This window comes from Melanotaenia boesemani, chromosome 4, assembly GCF_017639745.1.
Source record: "Melanotaenia boesemani isolate fMelBoe1 chromosome 4, fMelBoe1.pri, whole genome shotgun sequence".
NCBI lineage: Eukaryota > Metazoa > Chordata > Actinopteri > Atheriniformes > Melanotaeniidae > Melanotaenia > Melanotaenia boesemani.
In genome coordinates, this window is record NC_055685.1 from 32325050 (window position 1) to 32346448 (window position 21399).

At 39.4% G+C, this 21399-nt stretch overlaps 2 protein-coding genes across 2 annotated transcripts in view; one reads left to right on the forward strand and one right to left on the reverse strand.

Moving 5' to 3' along the window:
- Window positions 1-8459, forward strand: part of LOC121638030 (protein Dok-7-like) — a 28763-nt gene extending 20304 nt beyond the window's left edge. Inside the window, exons 7-13 of the mRNA XM_041982450.1 lie at window positions 2200-2307; window positions 2794-3641; window positions 5606-5677; window positions 6463-6517; window positions 6656-6790; window positions 6900-7103; window positions 8110-8459. Coding sequence (XP_041838384.1) covers window positions 2200-2307; window positions 2794-3641; window positions 5606-5677; window positions 6463-6517; window positions 6656-6790; window positions 6900-7103; window positions 8110-8297 — 1610 coding nt within the window. The 3' untranslated portion in view covers window positions 8298-8459. The remainder of the gene's footprint in view (window positions 1-2199; window positions 2308-2793; window positions 3642-5605; window positions 5678-6462; window positions 6518-6655; window positions 6791-6899; window positions 7104-8109) is intronic.
- On the reverse strand, window positions 7281-20786 carry lrpap1 (low density lipoprotein receptor-related protein associated protein 1). Its single transcript, XM_041982805.1, has 8 exons — window positions 20488-20786; window positions 19711-19855; window positions 16735-16865; window positions 14625-14745; window positions 13277-13432; window positions 12440-12522; window positions 10839-11015; window positions 7281-9871 (listed from the first exon to the last, which is right to left on the reverse strand). The coding sequence occupies exons 1-8, from the start codon at window positions 20647-20649 to the stop codon at window positions 9803-9805; spliced, it is 1044 nt and encodes a 347-aa protein (XP_041838739.1). The 5' UTR covers window positions 20650-20786; the 3' UTR covers window positions 7281-9802.
- Between the last annotated feature and the right edge of the window lie 613 nt (window positions 20787-21399).

A 21399-nucleotide genomic window follows, 5' to 3' on the forward strand; every position in this document is an offset into this window, starting at 1 on the left:
AGAAGCCCTTTGATAAAACCTGGTGCTGGTCCATGAAGAGATCTCCAAGTAAGTCAATGAATCTTAAGTTGTACTTTGAAATAAACCGGAAGTCACTGCAGTTGCATCCAGACTGGAGTCTCATGTGGAGACTAGGTGGATTTTGTCAGAAACCTGGAAGAAGCATTTCGAACAACCTCCCTAGTTTTGCTAAGATGTGTGTAGTGCATTGCAATAATCTAGTTGTGATTAAACAAAAGCATGAATAACTAGAAGCACTCAGAGAGCGCAGACCACTCCTAAGCCGTTGTAATTTTTTTCCAATGATTGTGGGCATTGTTTTTGAGTTAGAAGCTCTAACGGCAAAATTATTATTTGGGTTGTCTTTCCTCTATTTCTACATGCATAACTATCACGTAAAATAAACTGACTGTGTATTCATGACCTTCATCGAACAGAAAAATGGCTGATTTAAAAAAGTTTCATTAAAATAAAAAGAAAGCTTCACTTTTCTGCCTCTTGTACAAGTTAAACCTAATGACAATACTTATTAATATTTTTATATATTTTTTTATTTTTCAGTTTCTCTGCTACATACAGTAAAAGCCTGCCTGCATGAGCCTGCTGTGGGGCCCCATCAGACTGAGTGCTGTGAAGCAGCTATAATTAGCATTCACTGGCTAAGTTCGCTAATGTTAGCTGACACCTTACATAGCGTAGTGTGTCTGCACATTAGCATTAGCAGCAGTCCAGAGGCAGAGATCCAGGAGTTAGGTTGTTGACACCTAACCCACTGAAACGTGAGCTAACGGGTACAAACATCCACCTCAGCAGCTGTGCCACCCCATTCTACTCATCTGCCTTTACAGCATGCGCACAATCATTAGGTGTGTAATTGGAAGGATTTTATGCTAAATTAATGTTTTAAGATAACTACAACATATGCTAAGAGATATATGGAGACACACGCACCACCACTTAGTAAAACAACTTAGTCTCTATGTTACTGTTAGTCTTGCTCTCTGAAACATAATTTGAGTCATTTTGCTTACAAAAAGTCGAATGTAAATGACCTTGTGTCGCATTGAATTGTAACTTTGTACAGACACAAAATACAAGGATTTATTAAACCGAAGGCCTCATAAAATTAGAGTAACATGGCAGAAATAAACCCAGTATGCTAATTTAGAGTTCATAGAGCAAGGGGTTCAGAATATTTTTAATTATGAATAATATACCGAGCTTTGAAAAAACTTGAGCTGAGTTTTTTCAAATTTGTAAAAATTTGGCTTCAATAACAATTTGATGCACTGTCGGTTACCTCTTCATACAGCTGCCTTGTTGAGTTTCTTTCCACAAAACTGTCAGTCAGAGTACCTGTAAATAATAATTTTTCTTCCAGTGGTCGACATAATACAACAAATGCGCAATAAATATTCCTATTTTTTCCTTTCGGTGGAAGAAAACGTAGTACCAGTCAAAAGCTTGGACACACTCTCGTATTGAACCTAATAGGAAAATGTGTCCAAACTTTGACTGTAATTTTAACTATATTTAATTTTATTAGCTCCATTAGCATTCAGTTGGTAAAAGGCAGCCATCTGTCATACATGCACATGTACATACAGTCACTGGCCATTTATCAGGTCCGCCTTCCCAGTACAGGGTTGGACACCTTTTGCCTTCAGAACTGCCTGTTTTTCAACAAGGTGTTGGAAACATTCCTGAGATTTTACGCCGTATTATATGGTGCATTATCCTGCTGGAAGTAACCATCAGAAGATGCTACACTGCCTTGTTATGGACTTTTATTGGGCCCTTTATGACATAACAAAACCACCACTGGAGTACAGTATGGCTTCAAATTGCATTTGCTGCTGGTCTACAGTTATTATTGTAGCCTGGAATGGTATACATCATTCACATCCCCAGAATCTTAGCTTTCCAATGGTGTATAACATGTTTAGGTACTTGGAAGGAAGACTGAGTAAAATATTTATTTATTTGTCATGTTGCACCCACAGGACGTACGGTAACAACGGATTAATTCCCCTTTCTTATTTTTAATAGAAAAGCACCTTGAAAATCACCAAATATGATATAAGAATTTAAAATTAAACAGAAATTTTAAATAAATCCAGGAAATTAAGTAAAAGGTTGTTATAAACATCTCAGATGTGCCTGTCTTTATGTGCTCTGTGTTTGATGTATAAACAGCAGATCCAAACGCTGACCCAGCCTCATCAGAAGAGCGGATCAGCCAGGAAACCTCTGAGCTGGAGAAAAGACTCAGCATGTTGTCTCAGTGCAGCCTGGCAAGCAGCACAGGTATGAAACTTCCCTTCAGGTTGTAATCAGCCAGCCCATTCCTCATGAGTGCTCGGTGGTGTAGTGATCTGTAGTGTATCATCTGGGGGGGTTCAGGTGTTGCTATGAATGATTATATAATTTGTCATCACTGCAGGCCTTCTGTCATCAGAAAAGTTTAATCACTTCTCGTATTTATGCTGACCTTCCGGGAAAGTTTTTGTCGTAATTATGCCTGTGAATTAGTCAGAAATGTGAAGTTCACTGCAAATGTCCCATGATTCATTTGCTGACTGCCTGCCAGGCTCAGTGAGAGTTTGGGAGGACAAAAATAATTGATATCTGCCTTCATGATGCAGAAACTGTATGAGAGCAGAATATTACAGCACTAAAATTTCATGCTATAGCATGGATGTACTAATAAGTAAATGTTCTGTATATTGTGGTTCCAGTGTGTGTGAGATATCATAAATCACCCCTTGAAGATCTGTTTCTTCCCCTCTTCAGCCTCCTCTTACAGCTGCAGCACATCTGTTGCCGGGGACGACCACAGCATCTCCAGTTCCTCCTCAGATACGAGCTATGGAAACAGACTTCCATTTTGGGTGGAACCATCAGCTAGACAGCACCTCTCCAATGAGACTGCATCAAGCTCCTCCACTCTGAAGACTTTGACTTGTTCAGACGACCGGCTCTATGCCGCTGTCATGAGTTGCCCATCCTCTGTCCAACTCCATCCTCGTGGTCTCCATGACAGTGGACGGCAGAGCTCATTAGACAGTGGGATTGGGATAGCAACGGGAAGTCAGTCATCTTACTCTGGAAGTTATTCTTCGTGTACAGATAGTCTGGACATGGCCTGCCAAGGAGGTGGAGAGGAATTTGGCTCAGTGGTCAGTCCTGCTCCTCCAGCTCCTCCCCCAACGCCTCCTCCATCACCTTTTCAGCCTGCACTAACCTCAGAACACAGTTCTACAAACATCTCCTCCTCCTGCTCATCCAGATGTGCCTCTCGAGCATCTCGGAGGCACAGTGAGGAGTACCAGATCCCGAGCTTGATCAGACTGTGGTATGATACCCCCAGGAGTCTGCTCCGGGCCCTGTCACCGAGGGAACCAATAATACAGGGAGCCCCACATGAAGTGAGCGAGAACAGAGTGAGCAGTGGAAGTAGAGGTGATAGACAGAAGCAAACGTTAAGAAAAAGCCCCAAAGAGCTGAGGGCTCAGTGTCAGGCAACCATGCAGCGCTCACACTCCTGGGGCAGCGAGAGGGCGCCCTCTGTGGACAGTGAGGGGAGGTCCACACCCAGACCCCAGCCAGTCCCCAGAAGCTTGGATATTGAGGAAACACAGGTACAGGCAGCGTCCACACTCGTCTTTTCTTTAATTTTCAGACTTCTAATTCTCTTTGGGAGTTTTGCATCTGCTCTAATATTTCTATTAAGTAACGGAACAAACAAACAAATAACAAAAAACAAGTTTACAAATCTTTGCTAATCACTCGTTGGTTTGCTCCCATTGATGCTAATCGCCATAATTTCTTGGCTTGCCTCTATATTCAAGGTGTTTTTTTTTTTTTTTTTTAAGTTTTAATACATAAAGAATATGTAGTTTATAAAACTTCTGTTGCTTGTATAACCAGAGTCAGCCAAAGGCAAACTACACAGCTGATTGGGGCCACCACATCACCAGTGGGTCCCTGAGTGTACTTAAAATGTCAACCGAGATGTTTTAATCATGAACATAACTGACACAAGCCAAAAGGCAGAAAGAAACAGTGCTTTAATATTTAAAATGTTAAATACACTGTTTTCTTTAATCTGTCATCATATGCTGTCATATTTGTTATAATGCCACATGCAAACTGAAGGAAACTAAACTAATGTTCATCCGTCTACCTTCATCCTCCCTTTGGACCACACTAGATTAATATGTTCCTGTCTTCCTCTTTTGTTGCTTTGTTTGCGTTCAGCATGGGAAACGTAGCAGGAACAACCTGCATCTATTAACACGATGAAGGTCGATGTGTTTTTATTTGACTTTGCTGCTAAAGCTGCAGAAATGACACCAAATCATGATGTGTCTTGTGATTATGCTCAAACTGAGGTTACTGAAGCGATATAAACCCTTATCAAAGCACCACAGGACTTTTGGATTAAAAAAAGACAAAAAACAAAAAACAAAAACTGAAATCTTTCCATTGTGCGTGTAGAAGTAGTGCTAAGGGAAATACTTCACAGTCTGCTTCCCAGCAGTCTAACCACGCGTGCTGAGATTCTAAACTAGGCTTTCCAGCATTCACACTATGCTTTCACATATATGCCATATGGGCATGTTTATCTGTAGTCCAAATGACTTTGGACGTCTTTGATCGAGGACCACAGGGAGGGGGAAACATGGCGGGGAGGTTCGCTCTGAGACAGAGGTGACTAAAACAAAGTCAGGTCCTTCTCACTGTGAGGTGACGATACAAAGTGTTAAAGCACAGAAATAAACAATCGTGGCTGTCCACAAACCTGCTTTGAGGTAGTTTTTGTTTTCTCTTTCATGTGTTTGTCTGAAACCAGAGAAGCTCTCAGAAGACTTGTCCTCACTGTGGCTAATTAATTTTCTGCTGGGTTGTGAAAAGCACCTTGCTCTTGTAGCTGGTAAATTATCATCAGAGTGGAGAGAAAACAGCATGTCCTCTGATTTCTGACAGCCTGTGTGGGAGAGTATGTGTGTTCTTTATGGAGAATGTGTGTATGATGGAGCAAAAGGTGCCTGAGAGAGTAAATGAGTCCTGATGAAACCGCCAGAAACCCTAAGAGAGGAGAGTGATGCTGGATGAAACACAAATGAGGTTTTTGTTATAATTCATCATTCCTCTAGTGTTTAGTGTGGACAACAACTACACATCTAGACTCCACAAGTACTCCTATTATGTTTGCTGAAATAAAGTGTTTGACAGGTCATTTTACCGAAGCTCCAGCTAGTTTCTTTAAGCTGCAGCAGGGAGGAGAAAATGGTTCAGATTGAGACTCACTGCTGACATTTTTCATGTCTGAGCCAGCCACCCTTTTGTTTCATGTCGGCGCCATCTCCCAGCTCTGGCATCTACTTTGCTTCACCTCCTGCCCCCGCACTTGCTCTTACATCTCCTCATTAACTCTTTTTTTCAGCCTCTCTGTCCACAGCTCTTGTCTTCCCTCTTTATATCTAGCCTTCCTTCACTTTAATGTGCACCTGTTCTTTTCCTTTAGACATTAACAGCATTAAATATTGCAGTGAAAAAGTTAACCCTGCCTTTATTAGGACCCCTTTGTCTCCCCTCCCAGGGTCACCATGTATTGTACAGCCGTATTATACCAGAGCAATGGTGGTCAGCGAGGAGCAGATGCTCAACTCATGTAAGATCAGAATTACTCATTTTTTGTGCAGAGACTTAACATTTGTTTCCCCCCTTCCTGATTTCTTTTTTTGTCCCACTTAAATGTTTCAGATAATCAAACCAATTTAAATATGAGTAAATGACGGCACAAATAAACACAAAAAAAAACAAAAGTTTTTAAATGAAGGCAGATTTTTTTGTTGGTCAAAAGTTGTAAAGTGTCCAGCCAAAAGCTTGTCAAGATTTAAATATTGAGATTAGAAACTGTTTGTTTAGTCTGACTTTAAAGCAACTGCAAAGTTGCATTTCGAGGCTAAATAAAACAAACTCTTGACATATCACGTTAGAGTTTGCACAGGTATAAGGAGACTTAAACTACCTGTCTTCACCAGTGTAATAGTGTGCAGTCTATATTTCTTTATTACTATTAATATGTACATACAACAGTGTAATTGCTGTATAGCATTTAAATGCTTTTAAACTAACAATTACTGCCTTCTACTTTAACATACAGTAGTTTACTGTAACACTTACACTCTGGCACCTCTTTTTCTTTAAAAAAAAAAATATATATATATGCTTTTAATTAAAAAAAACATTATCACTTCTTACTTGCTGGATTTTCCCTGATGTGGGACAAATAAAGGGTTGTCTATAAATTTTAACTTTATGATGGATGTTATTCAGTTATATAAGCTGACTGTAGCTTATTTCATATTTTCTTTACAACTGTGCAATAACTTAAACATGGGACATTTTAACCACATTTTCCATCAAATTTAAAATGCTTTTCTGCCCCTCTAGGCTGACAGATCTGCATTAACAGGCTCACCACTGTCCTTTACTGCAGCTGCACAAGGTGCGTGAACTGTTGAATCTTTTTCATCGTTAGAATTAGCTCTCGTTTTATTCTCACCTATATGTAAATAGGTCAGTTTACATCATATTTATAGAAATATTCATAATGAAGTTTGTGTGCTCTTTGGCTGTATGACAGAGAAACGCAGTGACGTTGTGGATATTGGCAGTATGCTGAAAGGGCTGAGGAGGATGCTACCGTCTTCTCCACCTTCAGCCCCTCCTCCTCCTCCTCCTATCACAGTTAATATTCACAGGCCAACATCAGCATGTGGTAAGAAAATTTACTTCTGATAAAGTGAAATATGTTTTCATTTGAAATGTGGAAAACAAAGTGCCATTATCCTGCAGGTGCACATCTCTTTGTAATCTTTTCCCCTCAGCTTTGTTCCAGTCTCCCCATGGAGCTCATGGTGAGGGATTTCACAGGGACAGCACTGTTAATTATGTAAACATCCACATTAACCCCCTACCGGCTGCAGGTACGGAGCTCCTCTACACGGAGCTGGACCTGCAGGAGCATGGATCAGTTTCTATGTCCAGTCCCTGCAGCATGAGAGGTGACAATCTGCATATCTACAGACCCAGTAAGACCACTGCAGCTTAAAAGTTTCTATTCCAGATCACTGTCAATTTAATATTTTTCTTGTCTGCTACTGTCTCAGCCCTGCATTATAGGCACCACTATATATGTCTCTTTTTGTTGATGAATTCATCAGTGGAAGTAAGCAAACGTCCACCTAAGGAAAGCAGACTGGAATATCAAAAGGCACAGAACAGTTTAATTAGGCTACATCATCCATATATGCAGTTATCATCTAATCCATGGGTTACTAAAAACAGTGGCACATTTTTTCACATACAAGATTTTACTTCTACAGACGTACAGGAATGTGCTTCTTTATTTGAATCTATTCTATCAAATTAAATAATAAAATAATCTATCTTATTTGTATAACAGTCTTTAAACATACAGCTGTGTCATTCTATTATTATTCCTGTTTATCACTGTGGCAAACATGGTAATTACAATGTATGTATGAGATTTTCTAACATTTCTTTATTCCTCGGTGAGAGGCAGCGTACTGGATGACTCACTAAGGTCCACTGAAGTGGCTAATTTGCAAATATACCATCCTGGCCCATGCATATACTTGAAAACAGCATTTAAATAGGCGTCCACTGGAGTGGACATTATGCATGAAAGGGTCAAATTTATTCATTATTCTCTCATCCTACATGGTGATGGTTTTAAATGTACCACCTCAAACCTGCTCACATTTTTTTCAACATGTCAAGAAAAATGTGTTTGAATCAGTTCAGTTTATGTTGACATTTGAATGAGAAAATGTTTAAAAAAGTGCCTAATTTAAGAATCATATTCACATATTGGCACAATGAAAGTAAAGCAATTAAATACAGTGAAAATGTGATTTACAAAAGATTAAACATGATAACAACTCAAAGGTTTGAATTTGAAGGTTAAAAAATAAAAACCAGTACAAATGAAAAACATAGAAACGATTAATTAAACCGGAATTACACTTGTTTTCCCTTCTGGATGTGCTAATAGAAATTTTGAGATGATTTAAAAAAACAAAACACAAAAAAAAAAAGTTTTGTTCAAGCCTCCCCTTTCTCCCCAACTAGAAGAGGGCCCCATCAGGTACGCCCACCTGAACACCACTGCCATGGAAACGGCTCAGAGAGTGGGGGCGAAGCATGCTCAGGGCAGGGAGGACAGGCTGGCTCAACTTGAGAACAGATGGCCACCAAACTGACTCTGCAGCCCACAACGCGATGAGACTTCAGAAGAGTTTTCACTTCAGAATCTTTGTCCCTCCAAATAAGCTAAAATGCAGGGATGCAGGCGGTGTCGTACTTCATTACACCCACAGCTGGATGAGTGTGCAGAAATTTCCATAAGCAATCCATTCCACTAAGAAAAACAAATGTGTGGGAGCTCTTTATGCTGCTGGTCTTGTCTTGTTGTTAAATGGGCATTTTCCTGCATTTCTCTCACGTGGATTAATATTACAAATAGGAAACAAAGATAAACCCGAGCTTTACTTTGCATCACACTGTAATTTGTTAAGCTGCAATGGCATTCACCAACTGTCATTGTCTGAGATTGCAACAGGATATGAGATCAACCCCTCCCCATCACTATGACAACTTACTATCGACAGTTATGAGCTTCAACATGCCGAGCTATCATTCCACATCGGAGCAGCGAGGCAATGAGCAGCTCAGAGTTAGATCCCGGGTGTAAATTACATTAATCCAGGCCTGTGTGGCCCAAGCAGGACACGGCTGAGTAATCAGCCAGCCAACATTATTCATCGCAGCAATCAATGCTCCTGCTGATCTGTGTGAGGGCAGGAACTGATGAACGAAAAAGTTTTGATTCCTCACCCTCTTCTTAAAATCACTGGGACAAAATACTTAATACTTACAAATTTGTTTTTATAGATTCAGTTTCCTACAGTGTCTCTGGGGAGGAAAAACATTGTGAGGAATAGTCAGAAAAAAACATTTTAGAGAGAAAATCTTCTTAATGACTGCTTTCCTCCGCCGGAATTGTAAATATTAACTGTTTTCTCAAGTCCAGAACAATATAAATTATGTTTAAATGATATTTTTAAGACATTTATGTATGTTGTTTGTGTTTGTATTTTCCTGAAAATAAAAGAATTTCATTTTCAGGTCTGGACCTTCTGTGTTTACCCTCCTAGTTTACATATAAGATAAATCAGCCAAATGCAGCAACATTACACTTCAGCAGCCCAATCTATGCCTTAGATATGACAGCCTAGTTGATTTTAAATGTATTATTTGCACAATTAATGAAAGAATATGACATGATATTGTAGACAAAATGCATCATTTTCTAAACACAGACTCAAACTGTTCTTCATCTCTTATCACAACAATATTCGGCCAAACTAAAGAGGTGAAGCCAGATTTAGTTTTTCTGTTACAAGCAGACATTTTTTCAACATCATCATTGGTGCACAAATAAAAACGGCAATGTGGTTATACACTTATATTAAAATAATGGAAGTAGTTAAATCTGAGCAGTAATTTACGTAGTGATATATCCAGCTGAATTATAAAGGATGTGATACGCATACTTTGCACAAACAATTTGTCATTTATTTCATTCTGTGATTTATAATCTAGAAAAGTAGAAAAATCTATGAAAAAAAAACCAGCAGTAAACCAGGACTGCCGCACACAGCATGTTTTCATGTTGCTTCAGAGGTGGGATCAGGATCAAAGCCTCTCAGAGCTCATTGTGCTGAAGACCCTGACGAGAAATCTTGTTGGACAAGTCCTGCATGTGTTTCTTCATCTGAAATTAAACAAGGAAAGTCCAGCAATTAACTCGGATAATCATTTAACTCTAAACTGAGACTCATTCTCTGGTACAGCAAACATTTTCCTTGTGACACAAATTATTCTAACTGCTAAATTTACCAGCTGAAAGGATAAGTTATGGTAGTTTGGCTTGTTTCACAAAGGGGGGAATTTTTCTATCCACTACAGACTGAATATGAAGCTGGAAAAGATCTCTGGACCTGAAAAGAAATGATTGTCTTGAATCAATATTCTTTCTACCATCCAGCAGGGGGCGACTCTTATGACTTATGACTAAATTCTTCTCCACACTTGATTTTGTACTTCAGGAAACATTTTCCTGCTCAGTTTCTAAACTCTCTGGAAAATTGTGAAACTTATTAGTCCAGTATAGTATACCAGTAATGTATTTTTACAGCATGCTATCCCCTTCTTAAAGATGATATATTTATTAATTAGTAACTAAAATGTAAGCTGGTTATGCAAAACAAAAATCACCAGCTGTACCTGTTTAAAACTATAAATGAGCATGAGTTACTTTAGTAACATGCATGCTTGGGTCTCCTTTGGCATTTTTTTTTTAACAAGGTTGCCCATTTCATGATGACCACAATGTTATTTACACATTCATTGCAGTAGCAATATGCAACTTTCTGATCTTAATAAAAACTAGTTTCTGACTAGTTTTGATGGCACAATTGTTATTATGTTCCAGGAGCCTTCGCTATCTGGCAGCACCCTGAGGCTGAGAAATCCTGCCGTAACACAGAAATGTAAGCAATAAATATCTCTGTACCATCAAAATCGAGTAAGAAATATATGTTTTTAAAAAGTCAGAAAGTTACATAGTGCTGCTTTAAGGAAAAAATAAACCTGCCATGTTGGTCCTGCCATCTTAATATTAGCTTTCTCTGCACTGATCACCGAGTAAACAGGAGCATGAACCGGTAAACCGCTCTTACCTTGTAACCCATCTCTCTGGTCTTTTCAGCAAGCGTGTTGTACTTCTCCTGGTTCCTCTTGATGTGATCTTTGTCTCCTAAAGTCTCTACATGTCGCAGCTTCTGGTGAGACAGCTCCAGCTGCTCTTGGTAATGACTGTGTTTCTCCACCTTTGTCTCAAAGTGATGCAGCTCCTCCTAAATTAACAGAGACAAGACAAAACAGACAGCTGTGGAAGCTTAGAATGGTTCACCTTTAATTACAAGCACATAAGCGCCAACACATATTTCAAGCAGTGAAGAGAGAAGAAACGTCAGAAGATTAAAAAAAAATCTATTTCAGTAATTCAACTTAAAAAGGTAAACTAATAAATTATATAGACGGATTACATGCAAAGATATTTCAAGAATTTATTTTAGAATTATGATTATGGATTATGAAAAGTTTATGTGTGAAAAGGTTTAAAGTTGTAGCCACACTCTAATCAGCTAATTAATTCAAAACACCTGTAAAAGACTCCTGAGCATTTAATGGTTCCTCAGTCTATTTCAGTTGAATTCACAATCATGGGGACCTGACGGTTGTGCAGAAAACCATCATTGACACCCTCCACAAGGAGGGAAAGCCTCAAAAGGTAATTACAAAAGAAGCTGGATGCTTTCAAAGTGCTGCACATCAATAAAAAGTTGAGTGGAAGGGAAACGGTGCAGAATCAGCAGGGATGACTGCAACCTGGAGGGGATCTTCAGGAAAAGGCCATTCAAAACTGTGGCAGCTTCACCAGGAGTGGACTGAGGCGGGAGTTAGTGCTTTGAGAGCCACCACACACAGAAGGATGCTGGACATGGACTTCAAATGTTGTATTCTTCTTGTCAAGTCGCTCCTGAACAAAACAAAACAGAAGCGTCTCACTTGGACTAAAGGAAAAATGAATTGGTCTGCTGAGCAGTGGTCCTAAATGCTCTTTTCTGATGAGGCAAATTCTGCATCTCATTTGGAAATAAAGGTCCAGAGTCTGGAGGAAGAATGGAAAGGCAACAATCCAAGACAATTAAAGTGCAGTGTGCAGTTTCCACAGTCTCTGTTGAAGTGGGAGCCATGTCCGCTATGAAGGCCGCTATTGAAGCTTCCTGGTCTTCCATTACACCCCAGCTTCCACGCCGCATTGAGGCAGGAATTCATGCAAAAGGGGCTCAAGCCAAGTACTGAGTTCATATGCATGACTTTACTCTTCAGATGGTCAACGTTTCTGTATTCAACATCCTTTTTTTTACTGAGTTAATGTAATATTCTAATTTTGTAAGATTAGGATTTTTGGGTTTTCATAAGCTGTAAGCCATAATGATCAAAATTATAACAAATAAATGCTTGAAATATCTCACTGGATATAATCAGTCTATATATTAGTCTCCTATTTTAAGTTGAATTACTGAAATAAATTAAGTTTTGTATGGTATTCTCTTTTTTTGTTTCACCTGAATATAAGCAGTGCTACTAAGTACACGTCAAAATAAAAGTTGATATTTTTTAAAGAGCACTTAATTTAAAAGTTTTTGTGAGCTGAACTTTCAAACTGTAGTTAAAATCTATGAAAAATGGTAATAAGGGGTGATCACGCTACCTTGAGAGAGTCCAGCTCATCGGTGCTAAGGTTGGCTCTCTTGGCAGCCTCCCACAGTTCAATTACACGGGGCTCCTGAAACTCTACAGAGACAAAAAACAGACAGAAAAAGATAAAGAGATAATCCAAGGAGACAGTTTGGAGCCACAACACTCAAGGGGGAAAAAAGCTTTGTGGACAAACAATCAGAGCAAATATTTCATGACTAAAAACCCTGACCTGCTCTGTCATTCTGTATAAACACTAAATATGACAGAGGAAAAATTATTTTAAATTTCAGCTTACGGTGCTAACACAAGTTTCTGTTCCTTCCTCAAGTACCACAGACTCAACCAGAGGGAGAGAAAAGTCAAAAAGTCAAAGAGAGGGTGGATATGAAAAGGAGGAGAACAAGTGGCAGAGTGAAAAACAACCTGGAGCAGAACAAGAGACAAAGTAAAAGAAAAGGTTGTCACAAAGATGTGTCGTTGCTCTCACCTAAAAAACTGACTAAATCCTGCACAAATTAGTGGAATGTAAGAAGAGTGGATGAATAACACTATAAACTGCACGGAGCTTTATTCACATGGGCAGCTGCACAAGGACAAACTGATCTGCGTCAGTGGTTGAATGCAGCACCTTGAGCTGCTTTAAATAACCTCCTGCATCATGACTCGTCTCCAATTTACAAAAACATTTCATTAGAAACTAAAAACACCAAACGTGTGGAAAACCGTCAGTTTATTGACACTTGCCAACTATCATGCATCAGTGTGTTACTATGATTACAGATCCCTGTGATTAAGCTGACGAGACAAACGAGAAGTGAGCCTGAGATGTGAAATGTGCCCTCCTCACCGCTGTCTTCAGTGAAGCCCTCGTGGCTGATTTTGCGGAGGCGCTCAAAGCCATGATTGAGGTCTCTCATTTTCTCCTTCAGCTCTGTGTGCTTCTGCTGCAGCATGTGCTCTTTGGCATCACCCTCAAGGGGAGATATCACGTTCTTGTGTATTTCTGTTGAGAGGATAAAAGGAGGGGAAGGAGAGGGGGAAGAGGGGAGAGATAGGCAGGGATGGAGAGTTAAATGGGAGATGAGACGGGTGAAATAAAAGAGAGAGGAAACTGAACAATTGGAATATAAAGAAAACAAGCATTTCGTTGTGTAGTGGTCATAAAAACTATCTTCACAGATCAAATGCATTCCTCTGTAAGAACTATGAGGAGCCTTTGAGCCTGGATTTACTAGTTTATACCAGCAGGTTATGAGTTTCCTGCCTGTCTCACCCTTATAGAAGAGAGGAAGAAAAACTCCTAACACTTCAAACAAAGGCCAAGTGGATCACATCGTACTAACTGAAAAATATCAGCTGACATCTGGATCAAAATAGAAAAAAAGGCACACAAAATAAAAACTGGCCAAAACAGGCAGGCTGTGAGTGGAGGTGGTGATGTTGTGGAGCCTAACAGACTCCCCTCAAGGCAACATGCGATCGCTTCGATATTTAAATGCACCAGACAAGCAGAAAAATACCCCTGGCTTGTTTGGAAGCAATGCAGCGCTGTGGAGTAGTGCTGACAGAAAAAGGTCTGGCAGCAAACAGCTGCAAAGTGTCAGTGCTGTCCGAGAGAGACATGCTCATCCTTCCTGTGTCTAAAACACTGTGAGGCCCGTCAGCTCTGCTTCAAACTCACAGCTTGATGTGATGTGATCCGTGCTGACAGAGCAGAGAACAGTGGGTGGTAGCATGCTCAGACTGATACCTGCAACCTACGTACCTGTTCTTAAGTCTACAGAAATACACCATGCAAGTCATCTATCATTCTTTTTACTCCTCATCTTTGGAAACTTCCTCAACAGCAAGAAAATATAAAGGGCCTCTTTTTTTTGTTAGAAAAATATTTAATTTCTTTTTATTTCAAATTAAAACTGATTGAAATATGGACATTTTCTTCTGATATGGGCATGAGGTTAGTAACCATTAACAATGTCTTCATACTGTAAAAATACATAGCAATAACAGTAACAAAAGAGCTGGAAATAGCCAAGATGACTGAAACTGATGGCTGCATACTGCAGTGAAATATAATGAGCAAAATAAAGACAGCCACAGAGAGGAGAGCAGAGCTTAAAGGCTGGTACATTTTACTTAAATAAACACACAAAACTACACAGAAGTGCTGTGACAGAGGGAGTGATTCAGCTCACCCTCAGTCCTGCTGACGGTATCCGTGAGGATGTTGTACTCATGAATCTTGTCCTTGTGATGCTGAATCTCCCTCTTCAGGTTCAGCAGCTCCTCACTGGAAAATTTTCCAGAGCTCTTGGCCTGGTGGTGGAGCAGGTAACAGAGAAAGGAACAGTTGGTACCGAAAAGCAGGAGATTGTTCAGGATATTTAGCTGTGCTGACAGGCCAAAAATGACAAGTCAAATGCAGCTGCTTGATTAGATGTCTGAGAAGTTGTGAAAAACATTCCTAAAGAGCTTTTAGTGATCTGACAGGACTCCCTGTTCACCTCCAACATATCCTCCTCAACCTGTAGGGTTCCACAAAGTTCAGTCCTGGGCAGTGATGGGAGTAATAGCGTTACCTTTTCAGTAACGGGTAATCTAAATAATAACTCTTTCCATCGTTACAACACCATCACTGTTACTGATGATAAAATGTTACTGACAGAGTGTGCTAGTCGATCCCCGTACTCGACTAAAATTTGGGGGGCAAACAGAACTTTTCAGTCTATGGCAGCCATTCCCAACCCTCAAAGGCACACTATCCTGCATGTCTTAGATGTCTCCCTGCTAACAACACACCTGATTCAAATTCATGGCTCATCAACAGACTTGAGCAGAGCTTATCAGAGAACCACTTAATCTGAATCAGGTGTGTTAAACCAGGGAGACACCGAAGACCTCGGAGCTAGTGTGCCTTGAGGATCAGGGTTGGGAATCACTGGTCTATGGAACCGTGGCACTAAAACTATGTTTAGACAACTCTGTGGACTCTTAAAAAGCTGTTAAAACTTAGTTTAAACAGGCTTTTTGTTAAGAATGTTATTGATTTTTATGTTTAACAATGTATTGTCTTATTGTCTCCTTTTCTTTGCCATTATGTCCCCTTATTTTCTCATTTGTCTCTGTGCTTTGTGACTGTGTGCAAAAAGCACAAAACTTTACTTATTCTGAAACTTGTAAAACTTTGAGATTCTTGGATTTCAAAGATTTTGACTTATGATTAAGATAAAAAAGGTAAAATGACTGTTGCATTTCTTTCCATTTTGTAATGATGCTCTCATTTTGTTGTGTTATACACAAAATACTCCCCCATCCTTTACAGCAGAGCCGCCCTATCCCTACAACCAAGAATGTTAATATTTACCCTGCAAGGCAGCTACTTTCTTACAGGATTTATAAGATCATAAAACTTAGTGTTCTGTACTGCCGTCAACACCTTAGTGACAGTCACCGATGATGGCTCCACCTCACCGGTTTCTTATACATTCCTTTGTTTGGATTGTTTAAAAGTTGCTCTTGATGGTGACAGAAAGATGCTTAATTTATTAACTTGCTGAGTATTTTTCCAACAGTTTGCACAGATTTTTCCCCAAATGTTGGTGTTAGGCTTACATCACTTCAAACCAAAAGAATCAAAAGAATCTAAATCAATTTGGGTTGAAACAGCTTGGTTTTCAGACTCTGACAAGGAGGAACGAACATAAAAGAATTTTCTCACAAGTTCAAAAAATCCATGATTGTTGCTGTCATAACTCAACAAGCCTATAACACCATTCATTTTTCATATCGGCTGCAACATATAATAATATACAGGTCTTTTATGTTTATTTTACTCATTGTTGTTTCATTTAAATTAGTTGATTTTAATTATTGCAGCACAACAAATATTTTTACCTATCTTATACATCACTTATTCCAAACATTCAGCACATTGAAAACTTCCCCAGGTATATATACTGTACATTAGTCAAACTTACAAGTATATGATTTGCATCAGCAGTAAGTGCAGAGATTTACAGTAACTGACTGCATCTTAATAAAGTGTCCTCCCATCACTAAGTTTCCACCACGATGAAATATGTGGAGCAGAAGGTGGATCTGGAGATAAATTATGAATAGTAAAAGCTTTTGAAAGTTTCTTCACTGTAGCACAAGAGTGTAAAAGCTGCAGCTGAAGACTATTTGCGGTGCTGGGTGTAGATAAAAACCTTTTGTGCATTGGATGGTTTTTAATTATTTCCTTTAACTGATGAAACTTAGGTCTTCACATAATCTAAGTTGTGGTTTTTAATGGTATTGACTAGCCTTATTCCAGAGTTTGTCCAGCCTGGGATCATCAAAAATGTCTCCTTCTTTGGTTTCGTGGTCTTTCAGCGAGTTGGTCTCCAGCGACCGTGCGTCCCTTTTCCCATCCATCCCGTACTTGGCCAGAATCACTGCAGAACATAATCACGAGACTTTAAATATATGCTGTTGTGAATAATCACGACATGAGTCTCTGAGGAACAACAACATAGGATGTCATGAGAGAAAGCTGGGAAGCAAGAGAATATAAAGTGACTACGACATATTCATTATTCAAACTGAACTTTAAACCCCTCGACAGCAGCTCATTTAATCCAAAGAAAGCAAAGTGAGTAGCATTCCTAATGATGAACAAAAAACTATCAAAGCATATTAAGTTTTTTTCAATATTAAGCAGCTCACAGGTGATAAAAATGTGCTTTCTGTCATATTTCTCTTAAAGAAGTTAAATTTTAATGTGGAAAAAGCTCATTTTCACACTCACTCAACAGAACGCTAAAACATATTTAAAGATAAAAAATAAGTTACTTAATGCATCCAAATGCTACCAGGATTGTTTCACTTCTTGCTTTAAAGCCCACAAAATAATTAAAAGAGCCACATATTTAATATTTTTGCAGAATACAAAGTTAAACTCAGCTCTGCTCATTATTCTGCTCCAGTAAACTGTTATTGCAGCAGCTGAATCAGCACTTTCTCAGCATTATAACTCAGAAGTGTCACATATTAACTCCTAACACTTCAGTAGAGCGCATCCATATACAGTCGTGCCAAAAAGAAAAGCAGACCCTCTTTAAATTCTATGGTTTTTAATATCATGACATGATTATAAGAAAATTATCTGCTACTTACCAGGTTTTAAAATAAATTACAACCTCTGATGAAAAACAACACATAACAAATTATCCTGTGTCATTTATTTAGGAAAAATTAATCCAAAATGTAGAAGCAGTGTGTGGAAAACTAAGTTACACCCTGTCTTGTTATAAACAGAAAGGTGATAAGGAAAAAAGGGGCTGTGACGCCAGGAGAAAGACAACATTCAGTGGGGGAAAAGGTGACTTGACTGAGTAGCCCTGCTGTACACCATCTCCTGTATTTTATCGTGACATGATTAAAGTGGCCTAACCAGTCTAAATGTTGACCAAGACTGTTGTATTACCAGCAGTACAGCAGTAAGTCAGATACATTTCCACTGACGGTTGGACTACTCCAAGGCTGCCCTTTGTCAACGACTCTATTCATAACTTTTATGGACAGAATTTCTAGGTGCAGCCGGGGTGTTTTGAGGGGGTCCGGCTTGGTGGCCTGAGGATTGGGTCTGGGCTTTTTGCAGATGATGTGGTTCTGTTGGCTTCATCAGGCCGTGATTTTCAACTCTCACTGGAGCAATTCACAGCTGAGGAAGATCAGCATATCCAAATCTACGGCCATGGTCCTCAACCTGAAAAAAGGGTGGAGTGACCTCTTTGGCTTGGGAATGAGTTCATGCCCCAAGTGGAGGAGATCAAGTATCTCAGAGTTTGCTCATTAGTAAAGAATGAATGGCACGGGAGAACTACAGGCAGATCAATGAGGTGTCTGCAGTGATGCGAACTCTGCATCGGTCTGTTCTGGTGCAGGAGCTGAGCCGAAAGGTGAAGGGGAATTTGCTGGTCAGTTTACTAGTTAATAGGTGAGACTACCCTCACCTATGATCTAGGGCTGTGGGTAGTGACCAAGGACATACAGGAGGGACTATGGGCACATAACACCAGCTGTATTGATTTGAATCCTAGTTCATTTGCTTAGAAAGTCCGGTACGTTTGAAGAAAGGCGAATGCGCAAATTAAATCTGTTTCGGCTCAAAAAAGTAAACTCTGGTCCGCCTACAAACGCAGCTATAGGTCCAATTTAAGTAAACCAAATACAGGAAGCAGACTACAAAGCAAAGGGCATTGGGGGTTCATGGCAGGGCATTGTGGATAAAGACGACCAAATATGCATGTGTATGATGATAGGCGGCTCTGGCTGGGAGAAATATCTCGTAGTCAGACAGGGAAGAACTCGATAAAGGTTTTGATTAAAAAAATATGGTCAACCCACGACCACTGGAATCAAATGCAGCTCTATGTTTTTCTCTTATGTGGTAGAAACAGAAGTTGTCCTGCATTAACCAATTAATGTGCAAGTTTTCTTCATCGTGTGTCTCTTTTGCTCCTTCAGTAATTCTTGATGCAGCTTTGTTTCTGACAAGGAGGGAAATACATTATTTAAAAGGTCTAATTTGTTTCAGTGAATGCAGTGTGACAGCAAACTCATGCCGGAAGAATGTTGCAGCCCCCAGATGAACAGTCTCCAATCACGCAGAGTGTAGTTGACCATCCTGGTGTGAATCCTGGTGTGAATGAACCCTCTGGCCTAAGCTGGCCTAGGAGCGCCTCAGGATTCCCCAGATGAGCTGGCAGAGGTGGGCGTGGAGAGGGAAATCTAGGGTTCCCTGCTTAAGATACTGCCCCCTTAATACAACTTCGGATAAGCGGTAGAAGATGGATGGATCGTAACTATTTATGATAACCCTTCTTTGGAATCAAGCATGTGATCCTTATTTTTTACCATGCATGTTTGAGAATATTTACTCAAAGAAATCTCCTTCCTTAAGTCACTTACATTCTGTACACTTCAACCACATTACATCCGCATTTAACTACTGCTGGTGTTTAAACACTATTTGACACAATGTGCCATTTAAACCACTGGAAAGGTGACAAGTTTAATAAGAAAATCCTACACTTTATGAGGTAAACATCTGGATAAATCTCTTATCACCAATGCAGATTCAAAATGTTAAAAAGGAAACATCTGTGTTGACTATGTAAATTCTGTAAGCTCAGTCCAGGAGACAATAAAATCCTTCAATGTCTTTCAGAGTGACTCAAGACAAAGAGAAGACACAGTTCAAGCTATTCTTGACTGCATAAGCAAAACTTCACTCACCGTTGAAGTTACGTCTAAGTTGAGCTTCCTTCTCCCCGTTTTCATCCAGTCCTTCCACCTTTATTTTTTTCCACTGTAGCTCATCTTTCTCCTGGATCTTCAGGTCACTGTGCAGCTCAGCCTGTCGGACTGGGGACAGTTGCATCTATCAAACCACATGGAGCAGAAAACACAGGGTTAGTTTGCCAGTCAGCACCTGAGAGGAAGTAATAGTAAAGTATATGTAGTGTGTTTGCTAAGTTACTACTTGATGGTGCAAATTTGCAAACTTCAAGTCTGATTACAACCCATGATTTATAAGATTTTATTTCTGAGTCTGATATGGTCTAATTGGATGGTGCTTGGGTTATGGTCTGTTTATATGTTTGATGTATGGTATCAAAGCCTGGTCGAGTCACCACTTTGACTTGCAAAACGTTTGTAATGGTTTTATGTGTGTTGTCTATCCAGACTGCCTATAAATCAGCCTTCTTCTGTAAACCTTAAATTATACCCACATTTCTCTGATAATCTTGAAGTATATCGTCTAGCTGACCAACATACAGTACCCCATCCTCGATCATAATGAACGATTATTATGAACTGAAAAGGTATAATTTAACTGTTACTTAACACTGTTCAATAAAACAGGTGGATTTGTAAACTGACAACCAGATGTGAACCGTTGCATTTTTGTATTAAGCAGTAACCCAACTAAAATATGACCTCGTGCTGGTACTGGCCACTATCTTTGTAACCTGTAAAAAAATTTAATACACATTTCTTTCAAATACGTACCCTTTTTGCTTTCTCCCACACCTGGTTAAGCTTAGCTATCCTGAACTCCACTGTCTGTCCATCACTGCCACTGGCTTTGGGCTCATTCAGTTCCCGAGAGTATTTTCCTCCCATTACACCCACTCCGAGACACAGAGCCGCGACTAAACATGGCAGCTTCATTTTTCTTTTCTTTCTTTTTTTAAATAGCAACACACTGATACAAAAAGCACCGAAAACAAAACTAGCTAGCTAAAATAGGTTAGCAGCACAAAACAACGAACGGTCTGTTGTTGTGGCTCATTGAAGTACCGCGAGTCATGTGCCAGCTTGTGGGTGGGCTCTTTTTTAAGTGATGCATTATGAGTTATGTAGTTTTATGTCTCAGGATTTGATATGATACAAAGCGGATACGACAAAAACTTTACTACAATTCCCACAATGCTTAGCTTCCAGGTTACTTAGCAACAAAGCTACTGAAGCTGTGAGCGAATAGAAGGGCTCCACGCGTTGACAGCTTACATCTTCGCTTAACAAATGTTAATGTGATAATAACCCTTTAAACCAACAACAAACTTTTTCGTTTTAACAGGAAAATACATGCATAAGTCCCTCCTAAACATGTTGAATGTTTATTTTAGCTGGATTTAATTAGGGCGTCAGTGGAAGTTCACAAAAAATAAAAGGTGAAAGATTTGTTTTCTGAATAATCCCATTCATTCGTTAGTTTGTCGATGCTATAATATGATTTGATAGATGTACATTTCATTACTGGATTTTATCCTCTTACCCTTTTAAAAATGTGATGCACTTTTAAAATCAAACTTTATATATGTATTCATACAGTGACTTCCTACATTTTACTATACATTGACACTGAGGGACTTGGTGAATTTCAAGTTCTCAAATAATTTTTAATAAAAATATCACTTC

What these genes read in the sequence shown, in the direction of transcription:
- lrpap1 (XM_041982805.1), bottom strand. Translation starts at nt 20,649, where the DNA reads ATGAAGCTGCCATGTTTAGTCGCGGCTCTGTGTCTCGGAGTGGGTGTA. An exon ending in ACTTAGACGTAACTTCAACG is followed by an intron (nt 16,866 to 19,710) that starts GTGAGTGAAGTT and finishes TATGTTCTGCAG; the next exon opens with TGATTCTGGCCAAGTACGGG. An exon ending in TACCGTCAGCAGGACTGAGG is followed by an intron (nt 13,433 to 14,624) that starts GTGAGCTGAATC and finishes TCCTCTCAACAG; the next exon opens with AAATACACAAGAACGTGATA.